The 26,351-nt window shown below is 36.8% G+C and overlaps 1 protein-coding gene across 4 annotated transcripts in view; it reads right to left on the bottom strand.

Annotated features, from left to right (window-relative positions):
- Window positions 1-26,351, bottom strand: part of RPRD1A (regulation of nuclear pre-mRNA domain containing 1A) — a 69,967-nt gene that overhangs the window by 23,524 nt on the left and 20,092 nt on the right. For 2 of the 4 annotated variants that reach the window (XM_030335787.1, XM_030335788.1), the window contains exons 2-6: window positions 22,110-22,239; window positions 19,045-19,151; window positions 18,867-18,964; window positions 15,851-15,977; window positions 15,567-15,742 (exon numbers count right to left, since the gene is read on the bottom strand). In XM_030335787.1, coding sequence (XP_030191647.1) covers window positions 15,567-15,742; window positions 15,851-15,977; window positions 18,867-18,964; window positions 19,045-19,151; window positions 22,110-22,239 — 638 coding nt within the window. Of the gene's footprint in view, window positions 1-1,540; window positions 2,025-14,208; window positions 14,295-15,566; window positions 15,743-15,850; window positions 15,978-18,866; window positions 18,965-19,044; window positions 19,152-22,109; window positions 22,240-26,351 lie in introns of those variants that run through there. The other 2 variants (XM_030335791.1, XM_030335790.1) reach the window with 2 other exon arrangements.

The following is a 26,351-nucleotide window of genomic DNA, read 5'->3' as shown; positions in this document are numbered from 1 at the left end:
TTTCAGTATTTTCTGGATTTTTTCTTCTCCTTTTAAGTAGGCTCCACGCCCAATGTGGGACTTGAACTCACAACCCTGAGATGAAGAGTCACATGCTCTACCGACTAAGCCAGCCAGGCACCCCTACTTTCTATAATAAACATGTATTGTTTTTATGCTGGGAGACTACTGTATGAAGAAAATGGCATATTGCTTTTATAAGTTGAATTAAGATAAAGTACTTAGAAATTCCCAAGTATAACATAAGGGATAGGGGGAAAAGTCAAGAGCACTGAACTTTAGAACGTTAATAGACCTTATAATACATCTACATCCTAAGGTTGAGAAAAGAACAGGTTTGATACTATACAATTTCTTCAAGTTCATATAGTAAATTCTAGAACCCATAACCCTTAAGTTCTAGGTTCATTATTCTAAATCCATACTCTATTCACTGAAAACTAAGATATCCAAGTAGAATGTAAATTTGTACATACAGTATGGCTATTAACTGTTTTTCAAGATAAAAATTTTTTTGTTTACTTATTTTGAGTGAGAGACAGAAGGGGGGGGGGGAGAGGGGCAGAGAGAGGGAGACAGAATCCCAAGCAAGCTCCAAACTGTCAGCACAGAGTCTGACATGGGGCTCAATCTCATGAAACCATGAGATCATGAACTGAGCCAAGAGCAAGAGTTGGGATGCTTAACTGACTGAGCCACCCAGGCGCTCCCCGCCCCCATTTTTTATTACAGTTTACAATAATGTTTCAAATCTATGATTTTCATAAGACAAAAGAAAATGTATGAAAATGTTCTCAGGAGCTAAGTGGTTTTAATGTATTCATTTAAATGGATTTTTCAAATTTCCTTGGAATATGTTAATATTTCTGAGCCTCAGTGTTCTCATTTGTAAAACATGTGTAACTATAGTTATCTACCTCATAGAGCTACAAATAAAAACCGGACCAATACTTACAAAAATTTTGTTCTAAAATGTAATTTACTTTTATTCACATTTTTAGGAATGCATTACATGGAAGGATGGAGCACTGACTTACTATATTAAGTTTAAACTTCATCAGTAGCTTTACTTTTTCAGAATCTCACAAAGTAGCTCACTTGTCCCACTGTTTGTCTTATACTCCCATTTTACAGCCATTATGACTTTAATGCTATTGCTTATAGTTTGCTTGCTTACTTGCCTAGAATTCCCAACCATTCCTTTGTTGATAAGAATAAAAAAAGTAGAGAGCTTTCCCTAACAGGGCTATGAGGACACTCTATCTGCTGATGGCTACTCATTAGAGGCGGGCTGGGACCTCCAGGTGTTTAGGCACTTTCAGCACATCACAATGCCGGGTTTTCTTTTTTCTAAAGTTTATTTATTTATTTTGAGGGAGACCGTGGCTGAGGGGAGTGGCAGGGGGAGAGGGAGAGAAAATCCCAAGCAGGCCACATGGTCAGCACGGTGCCTGACACAGGGCCTGATCCCATGAACCATGAGATCAAGACCTGGGCTGAAATCAAGAGTCGGACATTTAACTGACCGAGCCACCAGGCGCATCCTTTTTTCCCCTCAAGTTTACTTACTTTGAAAGGGAGAGGGAGAGAGAGAAAAGGAGACAGGTTTCTATGAACTATTTCCTAGGGGAAATTTCTTCCCTCTGATTCTACTTATATATTGTCTTTCTGAAAATGCTTGGTGGTTCTGGTGATATTATCTTATGTAACTACAGACTGTAAGTACAACCTGCCTGGGTTGTCAGTAAAGTGGGCAAGATCCAACATGGATTACAGCAGTGAGTGGTTTTCCAGATACAGATGATCACCATCACTCCTGGGCCTCACCAGGCAGAAGGAACACTGCTTTTCCTCTGCTCCAAGATCCCATACAAACAGGTTCCTCACCACTGCAATCTGGTCCAAGAAAGGAGATGCACAGGAGCTGACCCTCCTGGTTGTTTCCACTGGAGCACTCTCAGTTCCAACCTCCTGCTTCCAGGTGTTCAATGTGGGGCAAAGAGCATTTGTGTAAACGCTCCCACCTGAAGAAGAGTAAATGCCAAGATGTGGTTCCTCTCTTCAATTCCTGTTCAGTATCTGCCTTCTAAGAATACTGCCATAGGGGGCACCTACTGCATTTCTTCTATTAGAGCAGAGCTATTACATATTTTATATATAGTAAATAAAACTTCTTCATTTCTCATATATCTCTCCATTTTATCTATACCTATCTTTTAAGCAAGGCTGATCAATCATTACAAACAGAACTTTCTGTGACAATGAAAATGTTTTGTATCTACACTATCCAACAAAGTAGCCAAAAGCCACATGAGGCTATTGTGCATCTGAAATCTGGAGAGTGCTGAGGATTTAAACTTTGTTTTATTTAATTTTAATTATTTTTTTTTAGTTTATTTATTTTGAGAGAGCAAGCAGAGAGAGAATCCCAAGCAGGCTCCAGAGCATCAGAGCAGAGCCCGACGCGGGGCTCAAACCCACAAACTGAAATCATGACCTGAATCAAAATCAAGAGTCAGATGCTTAGCTGACTGAGCCACCCAGGCCCCTAATTTTAACTAATTTAAATAGCACAAACAGCAAGGGGCCTACTGAATAGTGCATGCAGCTATCTCTCTATATTTCACCTCAATTCCTTCATCTTGTCTTTCCATTTTATTTCTCTCCCCTCACTTACCCTCTTTTCATTAGATCTTTTTATTTTGCGTTTATGCAAATAAGATACGTAACATAATATATAAGGTATCTTTATATACATCTTTATTAGTTACACTAAGTTTTATATATTTATTCTAACATCTTAAAATAGAAGTCATGGGTAGAATGTCTGAACAACTATCCTGCTTTTGTTTTTTCTATGGAATAGAATGAAAATCTAAATCATCAAGGAAATCATGTGACACTCTGACTGCAAGTCTCTTAACATAATCAACTACACTCCAGAACACTGGGGTGAAATATAGAAAACATTTTAGACTAACTTAATTTCTGAGACAATTACCTTCAAGAAATCATGAAAAATTACAAAAAGGGTGAATTGTACCTAATTTTGCAAATTATTACAGTATTGCAAATACCGTACCTAATTTTATTTATTTGGTACCTAATTTTATTTTTTTTTTGTTTTTTTTTTCAACGTTTACTTATTTTTGGGACAGAGAGAGACAGAGCATGAACGGGGGAGGGGCAGAGAGAGAGGGAGACACAGAATCGGAAACAGGCTCCAGGCTCTGAGCCATCAGCCCAGAGCCCGACGCGGGGCTCGAACTCACGGACCACGAGATCGTGACCTGGCTGAAGTCGGATGCTTAACCGACTGAGCCACCCAGGCGCCCCTGGTACCTAATTTTAAAGAGGTAGATTCCATAAACAGACAAGTAGGCCTTGATACAGATAAATCAGAATCTCAAAAAATGATTATACATATTAAGAGTTTAGGAATCCAGGCACAATCCCTGAGATGCTAAGAATATAACTAGCAATATAAACATCTCCTTTTTTGAGAGTAACTATAGATACAGTAAGACAAGACACAGGCTGGCTAGAAAACCTCCACGTTTTCTTGTTTGGGCCGGAACTTCTGAGGTAGTTACTATAAGCTGGGCAGTTTTAAGCACCCAATTCATGTAAATCACATAATAAACATATAAAGCAGGTGTAAGTATTATCCCTATTTTACAGACGAGGAAATTGATGTACAAAGAGGTCAAATGCTTTGCTGAATGTCAGTGAGCTAACAAGCGCTGAAGCCAGAATTTAAACTCCTATAATCCAGTTTGAGAGTCTTCACTCGTCATCACAAAGCTAAAATGCTTCCTGAAGTGTTCACTGCTCTAAGGCCAAAGTCACCTAAGAAAAACTTCTAACCACAGACCTATGTCCTGGCCGTATATCTTTAACACATAAAAACATTTTAATCTTTAATTCAGAATAAACATATTCTTAAGAAATCTAAAAAGAAAGCAAGCCAAAATAAGAAATGACAAGTCAAGTTTTTAAGAAATCCCATAGGATGAAACACTAAGATAAGAAAGATATATTATTTTAAAAATTAATTTTATAAGAATCTGATGAACAACTTCCAAGAATGGCTGATGTTAAAAAAAATAAAGAGGTTTAGGGGTGCCTAGGTGGCTCAGTCGGTTCAGCATCCCCAAACTTTTGATTTCAGCTTGGGTCATGACCTCACGGTTTGTGGGATGGAACCCTGTGTTAGACTCTGCACCAACAGCACAGAGCCTGCTTAGGATTCTCTCTCTCTCTCTCTCTCTCTCTCTCTCTCTCTCTCTCTCTCACTGCCCCTCCCCCCTTTCAAAATTAACAAACTTGGGGCACCTGGGTGGCGCAGTCGGTTAAGCGTCCGACTTCAGCCAGGTCACGATCTCGCGGTCCGTGAGTTCGAGCCCCGCGTCGGGCTCTGGGCTGATGGCTCAGAGCCTGGAGCCTGTTTCTGATTCTGTGTCTCCCTCTCTCTCTGCCCCTCCCCCGTTCATGCTCTGTCTCTCTCTGTCCCAAAAATAAATAAACGTTGAAAAAAAAAAATTTTATAAAAAAAAAAAAAAAAAATTAACAAACTTAAAAAAATAAAGCGATGAAGTAGTACCAAAATTAACATGATCAAAAATGCTGATGCTACATTGTCAAAAATATTACACTTCATAAAAAAATACTTCAGAGCTTAGAAGTAAAGCTTATACACAGCAGAAATAAACACCATAAATTATTCATGCTGTAGTAAAAAACTGTATTTACTGGACCTTACTTAAATATTCTTTATTTTAAAAATAAGAAATATAAAGACACATTATAGGTCTTCCTGTAGTTACATGTTGTTTACTGAAATGATGCTTAGATTCTTTCTCAGAGCCCATTGCTTTCATCAGACATACACTTTCACGTATTTACTTGCATAATTCCTAAACCCATGGATTAGAAAAAGTAATGTAAAACCAGGGAGAATAAAAGCTTTAAGCACTCATTGCAGGAAAAAAAAAACAAAACACATTAAGGTTTATAAAACTTAGTGTCTAACTAAACAGTATTTTACATTTACATTAAATAGGTCCAAACACTACTGTAGATTGTATCAAGCTTTTCGAGGTGTAACTAACTTGTTAGGAACATTTATACTTGATTCTCCTATGGGTCACTTCAACAGGGAACCTGTGCCTGCTGGGACTCCCAATACCATGATGATCCAGGGACTGCAATAACCAAATCAGTACTGAATGCTGCGGTTGGTGTGCTGGCAAAACAGAGGTAAGGTTCCAGCCAGATCTGGGCTGACTTGTCAAACTCACAAAGCTCTGGCACTACCATCTCCTCTGACTGATTTCCTTCTGACTTGTCCCAGAATGGGAGGATCTGTGAGTTGTCCAAGTAAAAGCTATAATAAATCCCTTGGTATCAACAGAGTCCCATAAAAAGGTGAGAAAACAATCTCCACTCCCAACATCAGACAAGCAGGCTGTAAGGAAGAATACAACAAAAACAACAAACTCAAGGGAAGGGGCACCTGGGTGGCTCAGTCAGTTGAGTACCCAGTTTTTACATTGGCTCAGGTTGTGATTCTGGGGTCATGGGATCAAGCCCCATGTGAGGCTCTGCACTGAGTGTGGAGCCTGCTTAGGATTCTCTCTCTCTTCCTGTGCCCCTCTCCCACATACTCTAATCAAAAAAAAAAAAAAAAGTTTGGAGCATCTGGGGGGCACAGCTGGTTAAGTGTCAGACTTTAACTATTTGTCTATTTGTGAGCTCGAGTCCCGCACAAGGCTCTGGGATGTCTGTGCAGAGGCAGCTTCAGATCCTTTGTCCCTCTCTCTCTGCCCCTCCCCAGTTTGCACGCATGCTCTCGCTCTCAAAAATGAACATTTAAAAAAAATACAAGGGATGGGGCACCTGCATCCAACTTCGGCTCAGGTCTGATCTCCCTGTTTGAGTTCGAGCCTGTGTCAGGCTGTGTGCTGACAGCTCAGAGCCTAGAGCCTGCTTCAGATTCTGTGTATCCCTCTCTCTCTGACCCTACCCCACTCTTAACTCTGTCTCTCTCTCTCTCAAAAATAAACACTAAAACATATATTTTTTAAACACTCAAGGGAAACTAAAGGAAGATTATAGACATGAGGAAAAATGAAAAAAGATAAACATGAAGTCAAGATTCAGAATACTCAATATATACATAAGTTAAAGAGAGGGGTGCCTGGGTGGCTCAGTCTTTTTGGCGTCTGACTTTGGCTCAGGTCATGATCTCACAGTTCATGGGTTCAAGCCCTACATCGGGCTCTGTGCTGACAGCTCAGAGCCTGGAGCTTGCTTCGGATCCTGTGTCTCCCTCTCTCTCTGCCCATCCCCCATCCCCTCTCTCTCAAAAATAAACAAACATTAAAATATTTTAACTTAAAAAAAAAGGAGAAACCATAAAAAATCAGAAGCAAAAATAAAAGGCAACTTAGATCTTTGCAATTAAAGGGAACATCAACATCAAACAAAATTACTTTTTTAAATGTTTATTTATTTTTGAAGGGGGGAGGCAGAGAGAGAGGGAGACAGAGAATCCAAAGCAAAAGCCTGATATGGGGCTCCAACTCGTGAACTGTGAGATCATGACCTGAGCCAAAGCAGGACACCCAACCAACTGAGCCATCCAGGCACCCCTCAAACATCAGGCAAAATTAAAAGACCAATATCCTATGCATGTGTAGGCAAAGTGTTAAATGTGCAAGAGAAAGCAAAAATACATTAACTAGGCCAAAAGAAAAAAAGAAAAGACATGATCCAAGAATTCTACATTCAGTGAAGCAGTCAGTGATGGGTGAGCAAAAAAGAAAGCTGTTCTCAGACATGCAAGGACTTTTTGTTACTTTTCATGACTGCTATATCCTGTCCTTTATTTTGACATAGTTGACAGAAATAGCTATTCATGTAAATTTTTTCATGACAAATAATACATGAATAATGGCAATAACACACAAAAAATAGGATTCTTTACACACCAATAAAAGGATCTAAGATCCTATAAACAAAATTGGGTCTATAAAAAGGAAGGGAAGAGAGTAAGGGGCTATTATTTCAAATTATGCATTTTCAATATCAATAGCAAATTTTGGTATTTATCTTCCATTCTGGATTTTTGGTATTTTCCATTTTCCCCAATGCATAAATGTGTATGTATGTACCCACACACACACACACACACACACAAATATATTTGAGCAAATACATTTGTGAAAATGTTAAGATAAAAAAGTATATATGTTCTAGCAGTTTTCCAGAAAATGGAAAAGACTGCTCTCAAAACAGTGTGTTCCCTTTACATCAGAAACATTCAAGTAGAGAATGTGTTTTGGGAAATGTTCCAGAATAATTTCCAGCACTGGTGCATTAAATTATCTCCAAACTCTTTTTAATAACAAGTATCAACTTTAGACTATATCTATCTATCTATCTATCTATCTATCTATCTATCTATCTATCATCCCTTTATAACAACAATGAAACAAACAGCCCATTTAAAAAATAGACAAAGGACTTGAACAGACATTTCTCCAAGATGATAAACAAATAGCCAATCAATTAAGATGGCTACTATCAACAAAAACCCAAATAAAAAGTGCTGTCAAGGATGTGAGGAAATGAGAACCCTGTGCATTTTTGGTAGTAACATAAAATGGTGCAACTGTTATGAATGGTATGCTATGGTACATCAGTTTCTCAAAAAATTTGAAAATAGAATTGTCATATGATCCAGCAATACCATTTCTGGGTATAAACCCAAAAGACCTGAAAGTAAGGACTCAAAATAGATACATGCTAAGACCCCATGTTCATAGCAGCATTATTCACAACAGCAATAAAGTGGAACCAACCCAAGTATCCAAAAGACACACGAGAAAACAAAATGTGGTATATACATACCATGGAGTATTTCAGCCTTAAAAGGGAAGAAAGTTCTGGCACATGTTACAACACCAATAAACCTAGAGTACATTATGCTGAGTGAAGTAAGCCAATCACAAAAAGTGCATGATTCTACTTATATTAGGTACCTAGTCAAATTCAGAGACAGAAAGAATGGTGGTTGTCAGGGCTGGAGACAGTAGGGAATGAAGAGCTGCGTAATGGGTATGAGTTTCAGTTTGCAAGATGAAAGAATTCTGGAGATACGCTGCACAACAACGAGAATGTACTTAACACTACTGAAGCATACACTTAAAAATGGTTAAGATAGTCACGGCACCTGGATGGCTCAGTGGGTTAAACATCCTTGACCCTTGATTTTAGCTCAGGTCATGATCTCACAATCACGAGATCAAGCTCCACCATCAGGCTCCCTGGTGGGCATGGTGGCCTGCTTAAGATCCTTTCTCTCCCTCCCTCTACACATTCTCTTTCAAAAAATAAAACTTAAAAAAAATGTTTTTAAATAGTTAAGATGGTCGATTTTACATGTATTTTACATGTTTTTTAAGTTTTTAAATTTATTTTGAGAGAGAGAGAAAGTGTAGGAGGGGCAGAGACACAGGGAGACATTGTTAGAGTGGAGCTCAAATTCAGGAACCATGAGGTCATGACCCGAGCCAAAGAGTTGGATGGTTACCGACTGAGCCACCCCGATGCCCCAACTACGGTTTTTTAAAATACAAAAGCAAAAAATATACCATCACTTTAATGGCTCCCAGAATTCTCCCTACCAACTAGCTACTCTGAGAGCACTATGCAATTTAAATGACCTGGTAAAAGGAAAAGAGCAGAAAAAATAATTATGTAAAAATAAGGGTTTCTGATACTTATTATCAACTGTCTTCACACAGGTTGTGTCATTATGAATTTATATCAATTAATATGCAGTTGAGACATCTCCACTTCCACCTCCCTTTGTCACCAGACAGAATATCATTTTGTTTTCTTAAATTCTAGAAGACTGAGCATTAAAATTACCTTTGCCTCACTGCTTTCATTTTTTCCCCCTACATCTAGGAATTTATGAAAAAATTATCACAGTGTCTGGGTAGCTCAGTCGGTTAAGCGTCCGACTTCGGCTCAGGTCATGATCTCACGGTTCGTGGTTCAAGTCCCACGTCGGGCTCTGTGCTGACAGCTCAGAGCCTGGAGCCTGCTTAGATTCTTTATCTCCCTCTCTCTCTGCCCCTCCCCTCGTGCTCTGTCTCTCAAAAATAAACAAACATTAAAAAAAAAGAAAAAATTGGGGCGCCTGGGTGGCGCAGTCGGTTAAGCGTCCGACTTCAGCCAGGTCACGATCTCGCAGTCCGTGAGTTCGAGCCCCGCGTCGGGCTCTGGGCTGATGGCTCAGAGCCTGGAGCCTGTTTCCGATTCTGTGTCTCCCTCTCTCTCTGCCCCTCCCCCGTTCATGCTCTGTCTCTCTCTGTCCCAAAAATAAATAAACGTTGGAAAAAAAAAAAAAAATTTAAAAAAAAAAAAAAGAAAAAATTATCAAAAATAAGCAAGGATTTACCTAAAGTGTGATTCAAAACCATGTTTTTCTAATAACAAGAAACTGGAAAAAACAAATGCTAAACAATAAATAGCTGGTTAAAGAAATACTTCATTTTAGATGAGAATATAATCGTGAGAAAATGTTTACTGTAAATGTGTAAAAAAGACTACATAAAATAGCATACACTGGGATTCCATCTCTCAAATCTTATCAATGGTTCTTTAGGAGGTAATGAGATTTTAGGTGGCATCTGTGTGTGCTTATGAATGGCTTCTAAACTACGAGGAACATGTACTACTTTAACAACTAGAAAAACTCTGGTGTCAACTATATTTCAATTTTTTAAGAAAGCAAAAAAAAAAAAACCCTTTAATTCACTCATATGCCAGTTATCTCAATAAAGCTGGGAAAAAAATAATAATATACCTCACTGCACAAAAATGAAAGTGAAAAAGTTAAAAAATTTGACCTGCCTAAAACCAAATCATCCTCCTCAGCAAAACTAGTCCCTTATTTTAGTATCTTTTTAGTCAATGCCAGATTCATTTGCCCCATGGTTTCCAAAATTTCATTTATCACTGATTCCTTCTACTCTCTATGCTCAGACCCAATTAAATTATGATTCAATTGTTCCCATCCCGCCCATTCCTTTGTTTTCTCAGTGCTATCACCAAGTAAGGTTCAGGCCTACATTATCCGCAATATAAAACTTTCTAATTAAGCTCTGTTTCCCTATTGAAATTTGTCCCCATTGTAATCCACTCAGCAACTTCAATCAGGCTGTCAAACACTGCCACTGCCACCATTCCTCTCCATCCTTTGGACTGTTACAACCAGCAGCTCAACCTGCTACATGCAGGTAAACACCTCCAGCAATAAAATTTTAATTTAAAATTTTCAGTACTATTTAAAACATTATTTCCTATAGTAAGAGAGTTAACATTAGAAATTTCTAATCATTAAATATCTTAGGGAAAGGGCACCTGGGTGGCTCAATTGGTTAAGTGTCCAACTCTTGATTTTGGCTCAGCTCACGATCTCACATGAGTCTGAGCCCCACAATGGGCTCTGTGCCGACAACGCAGAGCTCTCTTGGGATTCTCCCTCTCTCAGCCCTTCCACCCACTTGCGCTGTTGCTGTCTCTTACAATAAATAAATTAAAAAAAAACAAACAAATAATAAATGCCTCAGGTAACACAAAATTTTTCTTAAGCATTTAAAAAATGAAAATTAGGTTAAGCATCGGGGGGCTCAGTCCCACAAACCTTGAGATCACGACCTGAGCTAAAATCAAGAGTTGGACAATTGATCAACTGAGCCACCCAGGTGCCCGAGAAAACAAAGTTTTATGAAATTAAATACTTTTGAAAATCCAGGAAAATACCATCTAGCAGATAGAGGGGAAGGATAACAAGAGTAAACAGTACATTCAGAAACCGGTAAAAGGCCAAGTAAATTAAGAAACATCTACTTAGCAAAATGGCATGAGAAATATCAAGTATGAAAGCTATAAATATGTATAAAGTGGGAAGAAAGTAAAAATTCATGTATACAATAATCATTATTTAAATTGTAGATACAAACAATACCAAAAATAATACAAACAAAAATCTGCATAAGTAAAGGTAGGTAAGACAAATTGGCCAATAGAATAGAAAAGGGACTAACTACATTCCCATGTGTACACACACACACACACACACACACACACACACGAATTAAGTATAACAGAAATGGCACTTCATAACATAATAAGAGACAGACTGAGTCATTGATTAATCATTAATACATGACAAGGGACATTCACTATCACTTTCAATTAGATCTCTATGTCACATCATAAACAAAAAAAAAAATCCTAATGGATAAAAATATTAGGGGGAAAAAACAAAGAAAAATAGCAAAGTATTTTTACAGTAATGAATTGAGAAGACCACCTTAACTATATCCAGAAAGCCCAAAATCTACAAAAACAAAGACAAATATTAACATACAAACTTAGAACCAAAGAGAAAAGTAGTTAAAGGATATAGGAAATTTGAAACAGAAACAAAATGGCTAGGTTTTTTTTTTTTTTTTTTAAGTAGGCTTCATGCCTGACACTGCTTCATGCCCATCGCAGGACCCAAACTCACGACCCTGAAATCAAGAGTCAGATGCTCAAGCAACTGAGCCACCCAGGCGCCGGGCAATAAATATTTTTTTTTTTAATTTTTTTTTTCAACGTTTATTCATTTTTGGGACAGAGAGAGACAGAGCATGAACGGGGGAGGGGCAGAGAGAGAGGGAGACACAGAATCGGAAACAGGCTCCAGGCTCTGAGCCATCAGCCCAGAGCCCGACGCGGGGCTCGAACTCACGGACCGCGAGATCGTGACCTGGCTGAAGTCGGACGCTTAACCGACTGCGCCACCCAGGCGCCCCGGGCAATAAATATTTTTAAAAGATGACCAATCTGAGTGAACAAAAAAATAATTTATAAAGTATCAGATATGCAAAAATTTAAAAGATCACTGATAGTAAGTGCTAGGTTACACAGGAAAAGATGTACTCCTACGATATGGAGTTTAAAAAGGGAGAACCTGGGGCACCTGGATAACTCAGCTGGTTAAGTGTCCGACTTCAGCTCAGAGCCTAGAGCCTGCTCCGGATTCTGTGTCTCCCCCTCTCTCTCTCTCCCTTCCCCGCTCACACTCTTGTCTCTCTTTCTCTCAGAAATAAACATTAAAAAAAAAAAAACAAAAAAAAAAACGCAGAGCCTTTACACCTGAAACTAATATAACACTGCATCAACTATATTCACACATACATACATACATAAATAGATGCAGCACAAAAAAATTTAAAAAATTGAAACAGCAGAATGCTTTGGTGGGCTTGAGTATACTGTCAACACTTAAACATACATTCCCTTGGACCCAGATTATTTTATTCTGCTTCTAAGAATCAATCCCACAGATATACCTGCACAATTATACAGGCCTGATCACCAGGATGGGATGTTCTCTGCAGCACTATATATAATGCACAAAACTAATAAAAGCAACTCAGTGGCTGCAATCTAACGCCATGAGAAGAGGGACAGACTTAAATAAACAACATTCATACAATTAATATTATGCCTCATTTAAAAAAATGAGCTAAATAAGAACATACTGATGTAAGACTGCAAAAGATAAACACAGTCTTCTATGAAGTCCATCCTGACTTCCAAACCTTAGAACTATAATTTAAGAGCCATCAATCAAATTGTGATTTCCAATTTTCTACGTAAAACTACTCCATAAACTAGACAATTTTCTATGGAATCCTAGCACACTGTCAGTGTACAATGACATAGATAGGGATTTGATAAAAGCATGTTTTCTTATACTGACTGTATCATGAAAAAGAATCCAAAATTGAGCATCAAAGACATTACCTTACTGAATGTGAAAGAATTTCTGATCTCTGTATTTTTCCCTCTCCAACAGTATCAAAATCAAAATGTCACTTTACGTTTCCTATCCATGAATGCCTTCCAAAATAAGCTAGGTGAACAAAAGTTAATGCAATAATTTTAACTTCTAAATGGTGAAATATGATTTCTACAACAATCTATGACATGGATTTTATAAATACAAATTAGATTAATAGTCCATTTAGACAGTTATCTGCTTAATAACCAGCTAAAGTTCCAAAAATGATTCATAATACCCAAAATTTTTAAAAACACTTCATCTTTTCATTCATTACAAATGCTTTAACAGCAACCTCCTTAAAAAACATGAAATAGACAATCCCTGAACTGATACTTTAAATTTTTGTTCCATTTGAAGAAAAAAAACCAAAAAACAAAAAACGAAAAACCAATGAGTCATCAATACCTGGTCAATGACAGGTGATGCTCAAAGATGCAGATAACTGAAAACTGTCTGATGACATCACAGCTTACATGGGAAGTATAAATCTTGACCTCTCTGTCTCAACTTCAAAGTGATGCCACCTACTCGACACAAAAAATGTCTAAATATCTAAAATCATTTCCATAATCTTCTGAGAAAGAAATCAGTTATAAATGATAATTTACAGAGTTCTGTAGAATGACTTCCTGATTTATTAGAGATGTAATTTTTTTTTTACTTGTAAAAAAATGTTGCATAATTTAGGTCGTCTCTTTTTACTATGATAATATCCACGCTGAAAAACAAAAACATTCCTAGAATACTTTAAGACAGTGATTTCTCTGAAGAGTAGATTCCTCTGAAGAGAGAGGAAGCAGAAAGAACTGGATAGGGTTTCAGTTTTTGCCTTGTTCTTACATTTCTTTAAGTAAAACCCGGAAGCAAATGTGTCTTTTGGAGGCGGAGTCCCCGGGTTCTTAACAATTTACAATCTCTTTGTGATCTTGGGCAAGTTATGTAATTTCCCTGTGCCTCAGTTTCTTTACCTGTAAAGTGGGGATAATTCTTCCTGCTATGTAGGATTAAATGAGCTGACAGATGTGACATGCTTACAATAGCACCTGACACATGGTAAATGTTACTGTTATTATTATCATCAACCTCATCACCAGAACTATCAACTACGCAATCTAGCTGAAAGGAACTGGGAAAAGAGGTAACTGGAGGGTGACATCTGATCTATTCCTACACTTACATTTCAAACATAAATTCTATTTTTGTAACCAGTAATAAATAACCAACTTAAGTGAAAAAGCATACAGTAGAAAAACAAAGTTTCAGTCTTGAATCTTCAAAAACATGAGACGATACAGGCTTTGGAGTTTGATATTTATTTTTAGCAGGAAGAATATGCTAATGATGATGACTCGTTAGAAGATACGCCCATGTCCAATACCTGCAACAGAAGCTCAATAGAAGTTAAAGAAACCATACCAAAAGACTAAAGACAAGAATTGCACATTACTTACCCTTAATTCTGCTAACAGTAAAACAAGTACAGTAGGTTTAAGACAAGTTGCATCACAAGATCAAAACTGGCAAGTTACGTATCACATGTATCTTTTTAAAATTGTTTACCTTTTCCTTTTTATGTACAATTGGGAAACCTTTCTAAAGGTGGAGGATGGTGCCAACAACTTTGCTCCACACTGAAAAGGGGTAATGCTAAATGAAGAGCTGAGAATTTGGGGTGGGAAAGCTCTTGATCAAACAGCAGGTCTCACAAGTAGAAGGGACAATCCTCTTTGGCATAGAGACTGCTAAAACAAGAACACTAAAAAGCAACTTAATAGAGGCAGTATCCTAACAGACCTACAAATTTACAGAGAACGGTTTAAATAAAGGGATCCAGACAAGTTAGAAATTCTATTACATCGAATTACAACAGGAAATTGCTACAGCAATAAACAATTTAAACAAGAACTAGTCAAAAAAGATTCTTAAAAAAAAAAACAAAAACAAAAACAAATCTGGCCCATCTACCCAACAACAGCTACTCTGCTCAAAGAAAATATGAGAATGTTTCTTTTTTCACCCTGCACCTCCAGATTCATCAACTGCAGCAATCACCATTTAATTTAAAGGAGCGACTTTCTACCTAAGGGTGTGTATGAGCCAGGAGTGAGGTGGGAATATGTTAAGCATCAGAATCAGGGATGGAACAAAAGAGTAACTTGAAGACTGACTTTATGAACAAAACTGATGAATTGTTCAGGGACTGGGAGAGGGGGACTAGCATACCCACAGCAAATTCTATGCCAAAAAAACTCTTTTTATTTCTTAACTGTATACCTAAAAGCCTGCATGTATTCTGAACAGGAATTCAATAAATCCAGCCATAATTTACTATAGATGACACCAGACTTCATACTAACTGCTATTTTCCCACTAGTTTTGTTCTTGAAGAGTTTAAACTCTTATGATGAATTACTATTACTGGGATTTCACATCAATAATTTTAAAAAGCAGCCCGTTTCTGTAATTCCACATTTCTAAGTTTACTTAGGTTGACTTGGTCCAAGTAGAAAGAAGCCCTTTCCTGCAAGGAGAAGCTTACCTGGGCCACTGTCTAAAAATATGCAAAATGTACAGGAACAGAAATATTTTGAAATTCCTACCAAAAAATAAATTAATCAAATAAGCACTAAAGAAGGAAAAGGTTACGCACTTCCAATTTATGCTCTTTCTCTGCAAGGGCTTCCTTTTGACAACGAAGAAAATCTGCTAACATTCGAGTGAGTTGCTTCCTATCATCTATTTCAGCCGCCAATCTGCCATTGTAATCTGCCAGCAACATACAAGCATCCTCTACCATTTTAGAAAGCCTTTCTCCAGATTCTTTATCTAAGAAAAGCACAGAATAATAGAATTATTACACAACAAAAACAATGCCATATGCCGTTCCCTCACCCTGACTTCCAAAAAGTTCCAGATCACATTTTTTTTTCTTACCTGTTATTTTATCTAGTAGGGATACTTCTTGGACTTCAACAGGCAAAGACGCTATCCTCTGATGAACTGCTGCATCACCTGAAGCTGCATTCTCTAGATCTTGTAATGCTCTAACAAGATCTAGAGTCTAAAAAGTTACACAACTTTAGAACCAAAATAAATGAAGCTTAAACAAATACAAAAGACCTCAATTTTATTTCATATTCCTTTATCCTTATGGGCTATATACTTGTTTAAAGTTTCAAGTATAAACTGCTTTTAAAGATAGTCCATTTCTTTTATATATTAAGAAAAAGAAACTATACTATGTTAGTCATTGGAAATATATAAATTGGAAACTAAAATAAGACATGGCCCTCAGCTTTGAGGAAGTCATACTCAAGCAATGGAGACAGTGTAAAAATAATTACTGGGCTCTGAAAGTGACATGGTTGATTTATATGCCAAATACATACAGTGGTAGAAGGGAAAGCAGGCTATAACTTCAACCTAGACGTTACACGTTTTACATATGACATATTCATTATATTATTATACATGAGAATTTTTAATACTAAATTAGATATTGGGGGAAGGAGGATACAAATCATGTTCTGCTACAACACAGAAGAGTCTCACAAAGTCTATTTCTAAATGATGTACTTAAAGCACAAAAGCAATGTAGTTTTGGAATATGTTCAAATATGGTTATCTTCAACTATCCTACAGTTTGCTAATAAGATCATTAAGAGATCACAAAATTCCATATATCTGACGCTAATACTTATATTACACTTAACCAATGTAAAAATTATTTTATCATTAGAATATTTTACTTATACTGTTTTCATATAAGATATAATTAGGAAGAAAGGGCAAGTCTTTGCTGATAATTTCACAATTCATAATATTTATAAATTTACTCCAAAGAAAAATGAATATTTTATTTTTACTGGTTTCCATCCCCGTCCACCTCCTTTTTTTTTTTTTTTTTAATCTCTAAGACTACTTCCTGGAACAGTAGGAAATTATACACACACTTGAAAAATATAGGACATAACCAATTCTGTGAATACATTGAGATGACACTGATAGTTACTGATTTTTCTTTAAGCTATTCCCTGACAAAAAAAAAAAAAAAAAAAAATGCTATCACTGGGGTCTAGCACACAGTAGATGATCCAGCATGATAACAATGAATGACACCTAATAAATATACTATCCCATGTATGCTTTTAATTCGTTACTACGTTTTTAAAATTCTAATATTTTACAAAATAATTTTGTTATAAGATACATCCCCCCTACAAATGAAGGTGAGCTTAAGAGCAATGACGATTATCATGAAGTTTTTTTTCTCGTGGGCCCCAATTAACTTTTATATTGTCATTTCTTAATGAGTCCTAGAAAGTTCTAAAGCTTTCTGAAGTTCTGAAAAGTCATATGGCTTTATGGTCCCGATACGCATGCTTTCATCTCACATTCACATTCCCACATGAGTTAATTCTAAGTTTCTAGTGCTGGGTCAAAGATCAGATAAAAAAGCACAGTTGTCTGAAAACAACACTAGCCTACAACTTCTACGAAGAGAAATTTTAGTCATTCTTATAAAGAATGACACAAAATGGTAACTACAAAGCTGAACCACTGAAAATTAAGCAGTACAACTAATCTGAAAATAGTCATCATAAAATGAAAAGCAACAGTGTTTTATTTAAGTACTAGATACTCCTAAGAAGTACAACTGGAGTTAGTCTGTCATCAGGGAAAATAAAAAAGGATCAGACTCTGTATCTAAAACTCAGATAAAATACTGTTCATGGAATCATAAATGGGCTTGTTGCACAAAGTGCTTTGTCTTAAATTATTACCAAATAGAAAAAAATATACACCTTAAGGTTTGGTTGTTCAAAACATTATGTTCTTATTACTTTTTTATTCAAGCTCTTGTCCCTGGTGATCATATGGGCTTCAGTACCTCCTATCAATGAGTGAACAGGCAGTTTGGTTCAGGTCCCAGCTGAGCACCTTGGTCAGATTCTTTCTGCCTCCCCAGTACTACTACGAATATCCACACAAAGTTCTAGGCAGTGATTGGTTCTATCTTTCTTTCTAGCTCCTTTCACTGGGGAAAGAGTTTCAACCAGCCTCTGGCTGCATGCAGTGAATTCAGGTCCAGTCCTCCAACTCCCATGGAGCACTGTGAGTTCTTATTACCCTACAGGATACTTATTTCTGGAAAGCCATGTCTGTTTCCTGACCAAAGCTCAGCAAGAACCAGGCTCTGGCCCACATATTGAATTGTGCTTCTGTACCATTTCTAGTCCACAAAGATATTTACCTTGTTTTATGAGTATGGCTATGTCTTCATTTTCTCCTTTTAAATTTTATCTGTCCCTCCTATATGTTTGAAACATAGAAGGAGGAAGCTTTAACACTCAATGCCCACATAATTAAAAGTTAAAAATGTTTTTCTGGAATCATTTGATGGCTAAGGAATGCTATACTGTACCAGCCTGGGAGGACATGGGGTATTAAGATAATAACTCTAATCTGTCTTATTTTACCATGGAACTATATGGTTCTATATAGTTACATAGAACTGTATGAGTACATGCTTGCTGCTATAACACTCATTTTTACATGTTTAAAAGCAAAAATACAGTAAAGGGCAGTTGTATATCTCTAAGAATGGCATTCTCAGTGTAGTTAAATCATACAACAAAGGGTTTATCATACAATGTTTTATTTATTTAAAAGGAAACTATTTAAGTGACAGATATCTCACCAGACCTAATCATACTTAGCAATCAGATAACCTCTTTCTATGTAAAATATAACTGCCTAATATAAAACATACAACATACCATAATAAACATAAGCAATCTCTTAATCAGAAGAGATATTCACAAAGCTTCTTTCTTGCACTCAGAATTATAATAGTCAATTTATATTAGTAAAACCTCAAAATTAATAAAGCTTAGTGGCCACATGAAGTAATAGTAACACAACTCCCTTAACAGAGAAAAACTTCTACCTGTGGTGGTTCACTTGGAGATCCCAGAGAGGAACAGTTTTCATTTTCATCCACCTTTATCTGTTCATAAGTTCGCTTCCTAGGCTTCTTATCGCCATCTGAATTGAAAGAACATCAAAAGTTTTAATGAAAGGAAACATTTTAATGGAGAGATCACGATAAAAGATTACACACTTACACAGAGCTTGCTTAAGTTGTTCTAACACATCATTCTCATAAACAGACCTTTCTTCCCAAATAGATAATACCCTTCCAAGGTGCTTCTTACAACTTTCATCAGTTTCACTAAAGAAAAAATAAAAATATTAACAATTAACAGTGTTACTGAAAAGGCAATGGTGATTTAAAATACAGTCAGACATTCATTCTCTGAGAAAAAGCAGTCCAAATTTTTACTGAGCACAACTATGTGATCAGAAGTTCAGAGTGAAGTGATCAAGACAGACATACTCCCAGCTTCCTTTAAAAGCTTACAGACATTTTTGTTTAAGATTTTATTTTTAGGTAATCTCTACACCCAACATAGGGCTCAAACTTACAACCCTGAGATCAACAGTCACACGCTCTGTCAACTAAGCCAGCCAGGTGCTCCCAGACATCTTAATAAACAAAAAATTACCAAAAAAAGTGCTTGTACAAGCTACAGGTGTTTAAAGAGAAGATGCCCTTAACCTAATGGCGGCTGATTATGAGGCCAAGAATATTTCAAATAGGTGATTTTTAAATTTATTTAACAAATATTTATTGATCAAGGCACTATTTTTGACACTGGAGACACAAATGGAGCTTTACGGCAGCTGTTATTTACAAGTGCCATAAAAAAGAACCAAGTATTAAAAAGAAGCATCATGCAGAGATCTGGCCCAGTTCAAGAGAGATTAGAAAAGGTATCTGAGCAAGCAGTATTTGAGATCTGAGGACTGGAACATCAAGGAAGTGGCAAACAGACTACTCCCAACCATGTCCTACTGCCTTCATCACTACCACTGCAGACTGAACTGCTATTACCTCTTGTCTGGATTTTTAAAGTCTTCTCATTGGTGTCCTCAGCTCTTACTCTTCACTTTATGCTCTACTATTGTAAATCAAATCATAATGCTCTTCAATCTGCTAAGAGCTATCAATCATACCAAAAATAAAACCAAAAAGCCTTATCCCAGACTATAAGGTAGATATGTTCTGCTTTCTGGCTACTTCTCAGTCCACATTCCCTTAATACCTTCTGCCATACAATTCTCCCTGCTAATGCTCAAACATGCCCAGCACACAACTGTCTCCTTGTTTCTGCCAAGTATTCCCTCTACCTAGAATCCTTGTCTTTTAGATGCTCAAGTGACTCATTTCATCCTTTCCTTCAAATGCCACCTCTCCAAAACTTTATCTCATGAGATAAAGTTCTCATGAGCACTGTCATACTCTCTAGTTCTTCCTTACTTTGCTTCTTCACATTACTTATCTACTGGCATAATATATATTCATCTGTCCACCTAGTTATTACTTTGGTCAAAAACTGAAATGTAAGCTCCACTAGAACAGAACTTTATCTTATTCACTACTGTATCGTCAGGGCTAGCACACAGTAGGCGGTCAAGAAATATTTTATTGAATTCCTTGGGAGAGGCAACATATATAAAAACCTTAAGGGAGAAAGAACTTAAAGAGGTTCAGTTAGCTTCAAGTGTGGACTATAAAGCGTGGGTGTGTGGAAGGAACGTGAGACATGTGTCTGAAGATGTAGACAGGGCCATGAAGAAGCATCATCACCTTAAGTCCTGCTCAGGACTTCAGACTTGATCTCTGGGATCAAGTTTTGAGAACTCAAAGGCAAGGGAGTGTTATGATCAGCTCTGCAACTGTGGCTAGTTTCCTAAATGGATTAAACAACACTAGAGGTTCTTGCAAATTATATAGAAATGACATTATAGAAAAAATCTAAACTGTGGGAACTATATATACTACATGGATAAGGGGAGTGAAAGAGAAAGGAGAATGTGATACACTATAAATTACACTATCAAAGAAAGTTTAAGATGACACCTAGTTTCTCATATGGGCATGCAGATAGACAGAGTTGCCATTCACTGGGAGAGCGAAACCTGGAGGAGGAGCAAGTCTGACAGGGGCGCAGTGACGTGAATTCAATATGAGACAGAGTCCATCTGAGATGTCTGGAAGCATACAACTAGAAATTCCTTAGGCAATTAGACACACAGGTCTAAAACAAAACACATCCAGTGGCCCCTGGATGGCTCAGTCAGTTAAGCGTCCAACTTCGGCTCCGGTCTTGATCTCACAGTTAATTGAGTTATTAGGGTGTGTAATAACTAAATATATGCAGTGTATGAAATCACCCAAAGGTCAAGCGAAGAATATGACCATAGGAAGAGGGACTAGGACTGAACTCTTAAAAAATGGCAACATCTGAAAAGATGGTAAGACAGTATCTAAATTGAAAGATAAATAATGTTCATTTAAGAAAGTAACATATGGTAGTATTTCATATACTGTAATTTTAAAAAAATGCATCCACTATGACTGAAGTTTTTGGGCATGTGGTGAGCATATTTTCATCCTTAAATCATTCAACACAGATCTTCACTTACCACTGAATTCTGTAATTTAGACTGATTTAACAGTCTACCCCAATAATGTTTACCCAGAAATCTACCAAACATTTGCATATGTTTGGAAATAAGCATTTAAAAAGAGCATAAGCCAAAGCACCAACTTTTACCCTTAGAACTTTTCTGTAGCAAAATTTTTCAACAGGCTTATAATTATTCTAAATAAATTCCTGTACTTCCAAAACACTTTAAAGTATTATGATATATACCTAAACACTAAAAAAACTTTCAAATTATATGCAAGTAAAGGATACAACGTTTATCCAGAAATAATAGCTGGAAAACAGACAGCTTTATAAGCACACAAGTTTTCAATTCAATACTCATTCATTCTTAATGAAGTCCATTCCAAAATGGCAGTTGCTTTTTTCGGTCTCTTAAAGGAAAATTGTTAATTCAAGTACTCCAAAAGCCTACCACTTTGTGACAGTTCAAAAATTTTCCTTTACAGAAAGTATTTAACACATTTACAAATGCCATTTATAGTTAAGTCTTTTCAAATGAAAATTTCAAAGAAATACATTCTCTGTTTTTTGTTTGAATGGCTTACAGTAAATTTTAACAAAAGGCCATACTATGCATTTAAAACATTACCTAGTACCCAAAACAATTATCATACCTTGAAACATGTTTAAAAGCCTCCACTATAACTGGCGCAAAATCTTTTGTAAACTCCGGCCCCTTCCTTTTGCTGTTCTGAATGACATCATTGGCTAGGTAGAGAAAAGTAAGCTTCCTGTTTGGTTTGGCTGAAAAATAAAAAAATTTAAAAATCTACTTAAAATATCCTCATTTAAGTTAGACAAACATTCTCAATATCTGAATGAAGCAGTTTGAGAACTACAACATGGCTACTAACCTTTATGTAATATATTCAACTCTAGCTTCTCATTCTACTACCAAAGTCACAATTCTTTACCTCACTAGGTTTCTATAATTCTGGAGATGGATCATGTGAGGAAAAAAGAGGACTCAAGAGGCAGAGAAAATCAATAATTAATCTGTTTCCTTGCACTTTTACCAAACTGCCCAAAATACTTACCCTTGATTCCTAGTCTTATCACAATTCCCAAATTAATAGTTTTATACCCTGAATCCTCACTCTGTAAAACTGCATCTCTGTAACTCTTTCTGTACTAAATTTTGCTAAAACTATTAAACACTACCTGAAATAAAGCTTATTTAAAGTAAGATGGGACGCCTGGGTGGCTCAGTTGGTTAAGCATCTGACTTTGGCTCAGAGGTCATGATCTCATGATGTGTGGGTTCAAGCCCTCCATCAGGCTCTGTGCTGACAGTTTGGAGCCTGGGGCCTGCTTCAGATTCTGTGTGTCCCTCTCTCTGACCCTCCCCCGCTCATGCTCTGTCTCCCTCTCCCTCAAGAATAAATAAACATTTTTTTAAAAATAAAATAAAGTAAGATGGCAACTGGTACCATTAAAATGGTACCCTAAATCTTGAATTTGACTGTTTTAATACCCACGTTGACTTTATAGTCGATCATTAAGTTACTGTGAAACGAGTACAAAACATAAAATAGGTTGAAAGAAACATCACTTCAATGATTATGGATTTTTTGTTTATGAAATAAATATTTCCCAAGCTAACGGACTAAATGTTAGAGAGACCAAATGGGTGGTTTAGATTTTCCCCTGCTTTGAATTACATGACCTTAAATAACCAAATTCATCTTGACAAAAATATGTCCCTACTCACTATATTCTGTGGGAGTAGTCATCCTTCTAAAAAGAACAGAAAAGATTTCAACAATTATGGGCCAGAATACATTTTTACTGGTTACAAGGTTAAGTGGCTTATTATTAAGTATGACTCAAGTAAGAGTCTTACAAATGGGTAAAATTTAGTTAGTTGAACATGATCTTTTGTACTATTTTCATAACGTAATTTTATCAGAATTAAATCTAAATTATTCAAAGTTGTACCATCATATTCAGAAACACTATACTTTGTGGCATCCACATTCAATGATGGAGGAAACTTCTGGTCAGGAATGATAATCCAGTGCACCATTAATGTTGGCCACTTACTGGTTTTAAGACAAAAACAGGCAGGCTATATTTGGTCCTCTAGATTTGAGTATTCAGTTTAAGTGTTCAATGCATTAAAAGCCATTTCTGAGTTCACATCTTTCTTGAGGGGAAACTAGTAACACGATCTTACAAGAAACTAAAATACTGAGTTAGAGATGACCAGACTTTACAAACCTATGCTATCCGCTGCAGAATCTTGTTTGCCTATCTAAAGATGTGGCCCCACACTTTTCATGTTTTTCAAAGTCTTGGAATAGAATAGAGATATGAAAGAGATGGCAATAACAAAGACCAACTTCTGATTTTTTTTTGGCTTGTCTGGTTAGATAAACTATACAGTATAACTGGTGAAGATACTAGGACCTTTTCCCATGAAGATGACAATAATGTCAACTTTCCCAATATTCAACCCTATTTTTTTTTTTTTACCTAACCCTGCCCAAAGAAAATCCTACCCAAAGGAAAGGTTAATATTACTTAATCCAAGTATTTGCCTTCTCAGCATCAAAATGATTTTAAAAATTCAAATTTGTGTTATTACCCAATTGGGAGGGCATCTGCAGTACTTTGAATGGGTACCTGAACCAATGGGCTCCTTTTCCTAAATAACAGTAACATTCAGCAAACTTTTACTATGTGTTACACACTATGCTAGGCACTTTACGTATAATTTACATTTAATACCTAATTTAATCCAAGGAATGTGAGGTACCATTATTACCTTCATTTGGCAGTTTAACAAATTGGCATCAAAAGGGTTAATTGCCCACAGTGAAATATCCAGGAAGGGATCAGCCAGGATTTGAATCCAAAGTCCAACACCCAAGCTTCCCTCTTAATAACTGGACTATGCCTCTTATGACTATGTTATAAATGAAAGAGAATGTTACCTTTGGAAAAGATCAAGGAGCAACTCAATCAAAATATTTTAAAATGTTAGCAGCATTATTCACAACAGCAAAAGGTAGAAACAATCCAAGTATCCACGGACAGATAAATGAACAAAATGTGGTACATCGATATAAATGGAATATTATTCAGCCTTAAAAAGAAAGGATTCTGTGGCGCCTGGGTGGCTCAGTCAGTTAAGCAGCCGACTTCAGGTCATGATCTCGCGGTTCACGAGTTCAAGCCCCGCGTTGGGCCCTGTGCTGATAGCTCAGAGCCTGGAGCCTGCTTCAGATTCTGTGTCTCCCTCTCTCTCTCTGTCCCTCCCCTGCTCAAGCTGTGTCTCTGTGTCAAAAACAAATAAACATTTAAAAAAAATTTTAATAAAGAAAGAAAGAAAGGGAAGGGAAGGGAAGGGAAGGGAAGGGAAGGGAAGGGAAGGGAAGGGAAGGGAAGGGAAGGGAAGGGAAGGGAAGGAGAAAGGACATCCTGACACAGGCTACAACATGAATGAACCTAGAGGATATTACGCTAAGTGAAACAAGTCAGTCACAAAAAGACAAATACTATATGGTCCCGCTATATGAAGTACCTAGAATAGTTAAATTCAGAGACAGAGAGTACAATGGCTATTGCCAGGGGCTGGGGGAAGAAAGGCATAGAGAGTTACTGTTTAATAGGTATAGAGTTCCAGCTTTGTAAGATGAAAAGTTCCAGTTTTGGAAATGGATCGTGATGATGGTTTCGTAACAGTGTGAATGTACTTAATACCAATAAACCAAACACTTAGAAATGGTTAAAATGGTAAATTCTGTTATGTGTACTTTACTATGCAAATTAAAAAATGTGTATTTTACAGTATTTTTTAAATCCATGGGCTACCATCTCTTAAAATTAATGCAGAAAAGTTACAATATACATTAAAGCAAAAATTCACAAGATTTCAAACTGCAGTTCCCAGTGTATTCCAAAAACAAACCATACCAGGAGCGTGGATTTGGTATGGGGTACAAATATCAAGACATTATTTTCATTTTGTTTCCCTTGTGGAATCCAGGCTAAAATATGAGACATACCTAGAAACTGCTGTAATGTATACTCTTTTCCAAGTTTTCAGTGAAAAAATTTACTTTCATTTAAAGCTAGGTGTACCTTTATGTAGAGCAAATTAAACTAAAGGAACTAATCAAAACAAGCAATTCCAGAAGAAAATTACAAAAATGACTTTCAAGTGAATTTTGATAATTTGAAAATAACAGGGCCATAAATTTTTATTAAGGCATACAAAATTAACAGAAAGAGCAACAAACCATTTCATAATTCCTTAAAGAAAAACTGTTGGCAATAAGGCTTAAAACTGAGTCTGATCTAGTCACTTCCTTTACTTCTACTGTCACAGGGTTCCTTATTTTCCAAATCTTCCATTCAATTTAAATAGCGTCCCATGCTGGGCACAGATCAAAAATAACCTTTCCTATTCAATCAAGAGCTTGTAAGCTCTATATAAACTGGTACGTGATAGGTCACATCACTAAAAATGGAAGTTCTCTTTCTTTATTCCTTCTCTCCGACGATGTATCACACAAACACTGGAAACAATCTTAAATACAATATTATGTCCCAGTGTATCTGTATGTGTCTGTACTGCTATATTTGCACCAATAAAGTATAAGCAATTAAGGACCGGTCAATATTTATATTGTGAGGAACCATTTTCTTTTTTTTTTTTTTTTTTTTTAATTTTTTTTTTTTAACGTTTATTTATTTTTGGGACAGAGAGAGACAGAGCATGAGCGGGGGAGGGGCAGAGGGAGAGGGAGACACAGACACAGAATCGGAAACAGGCTCCAGGCTCTGAGCCATCAGCCCAGAGCCTGACGCGGGGCTCGAACTCACGGACCGCGAGATCGTGACCTGGCTGA

Source organism: Lynx canadensis, chromosome D3, assembly GCF_007474595.2.
Source record: "Lynx canadensis isolate LIC74 chromosome D3, mLynCan4.pri.v2, whole genome shotgun sequence".
NCBI lineage: Eukaryota > Metazoa > Chordata > Mammalia > Carnivora > Felidae > Lynx > Lynx canadensis.
The sequence above is the reverse complement of the archived record's forward strand: the minus strand, read 5'-3'. Positions and strand labels throughout refer to the sequence as shown.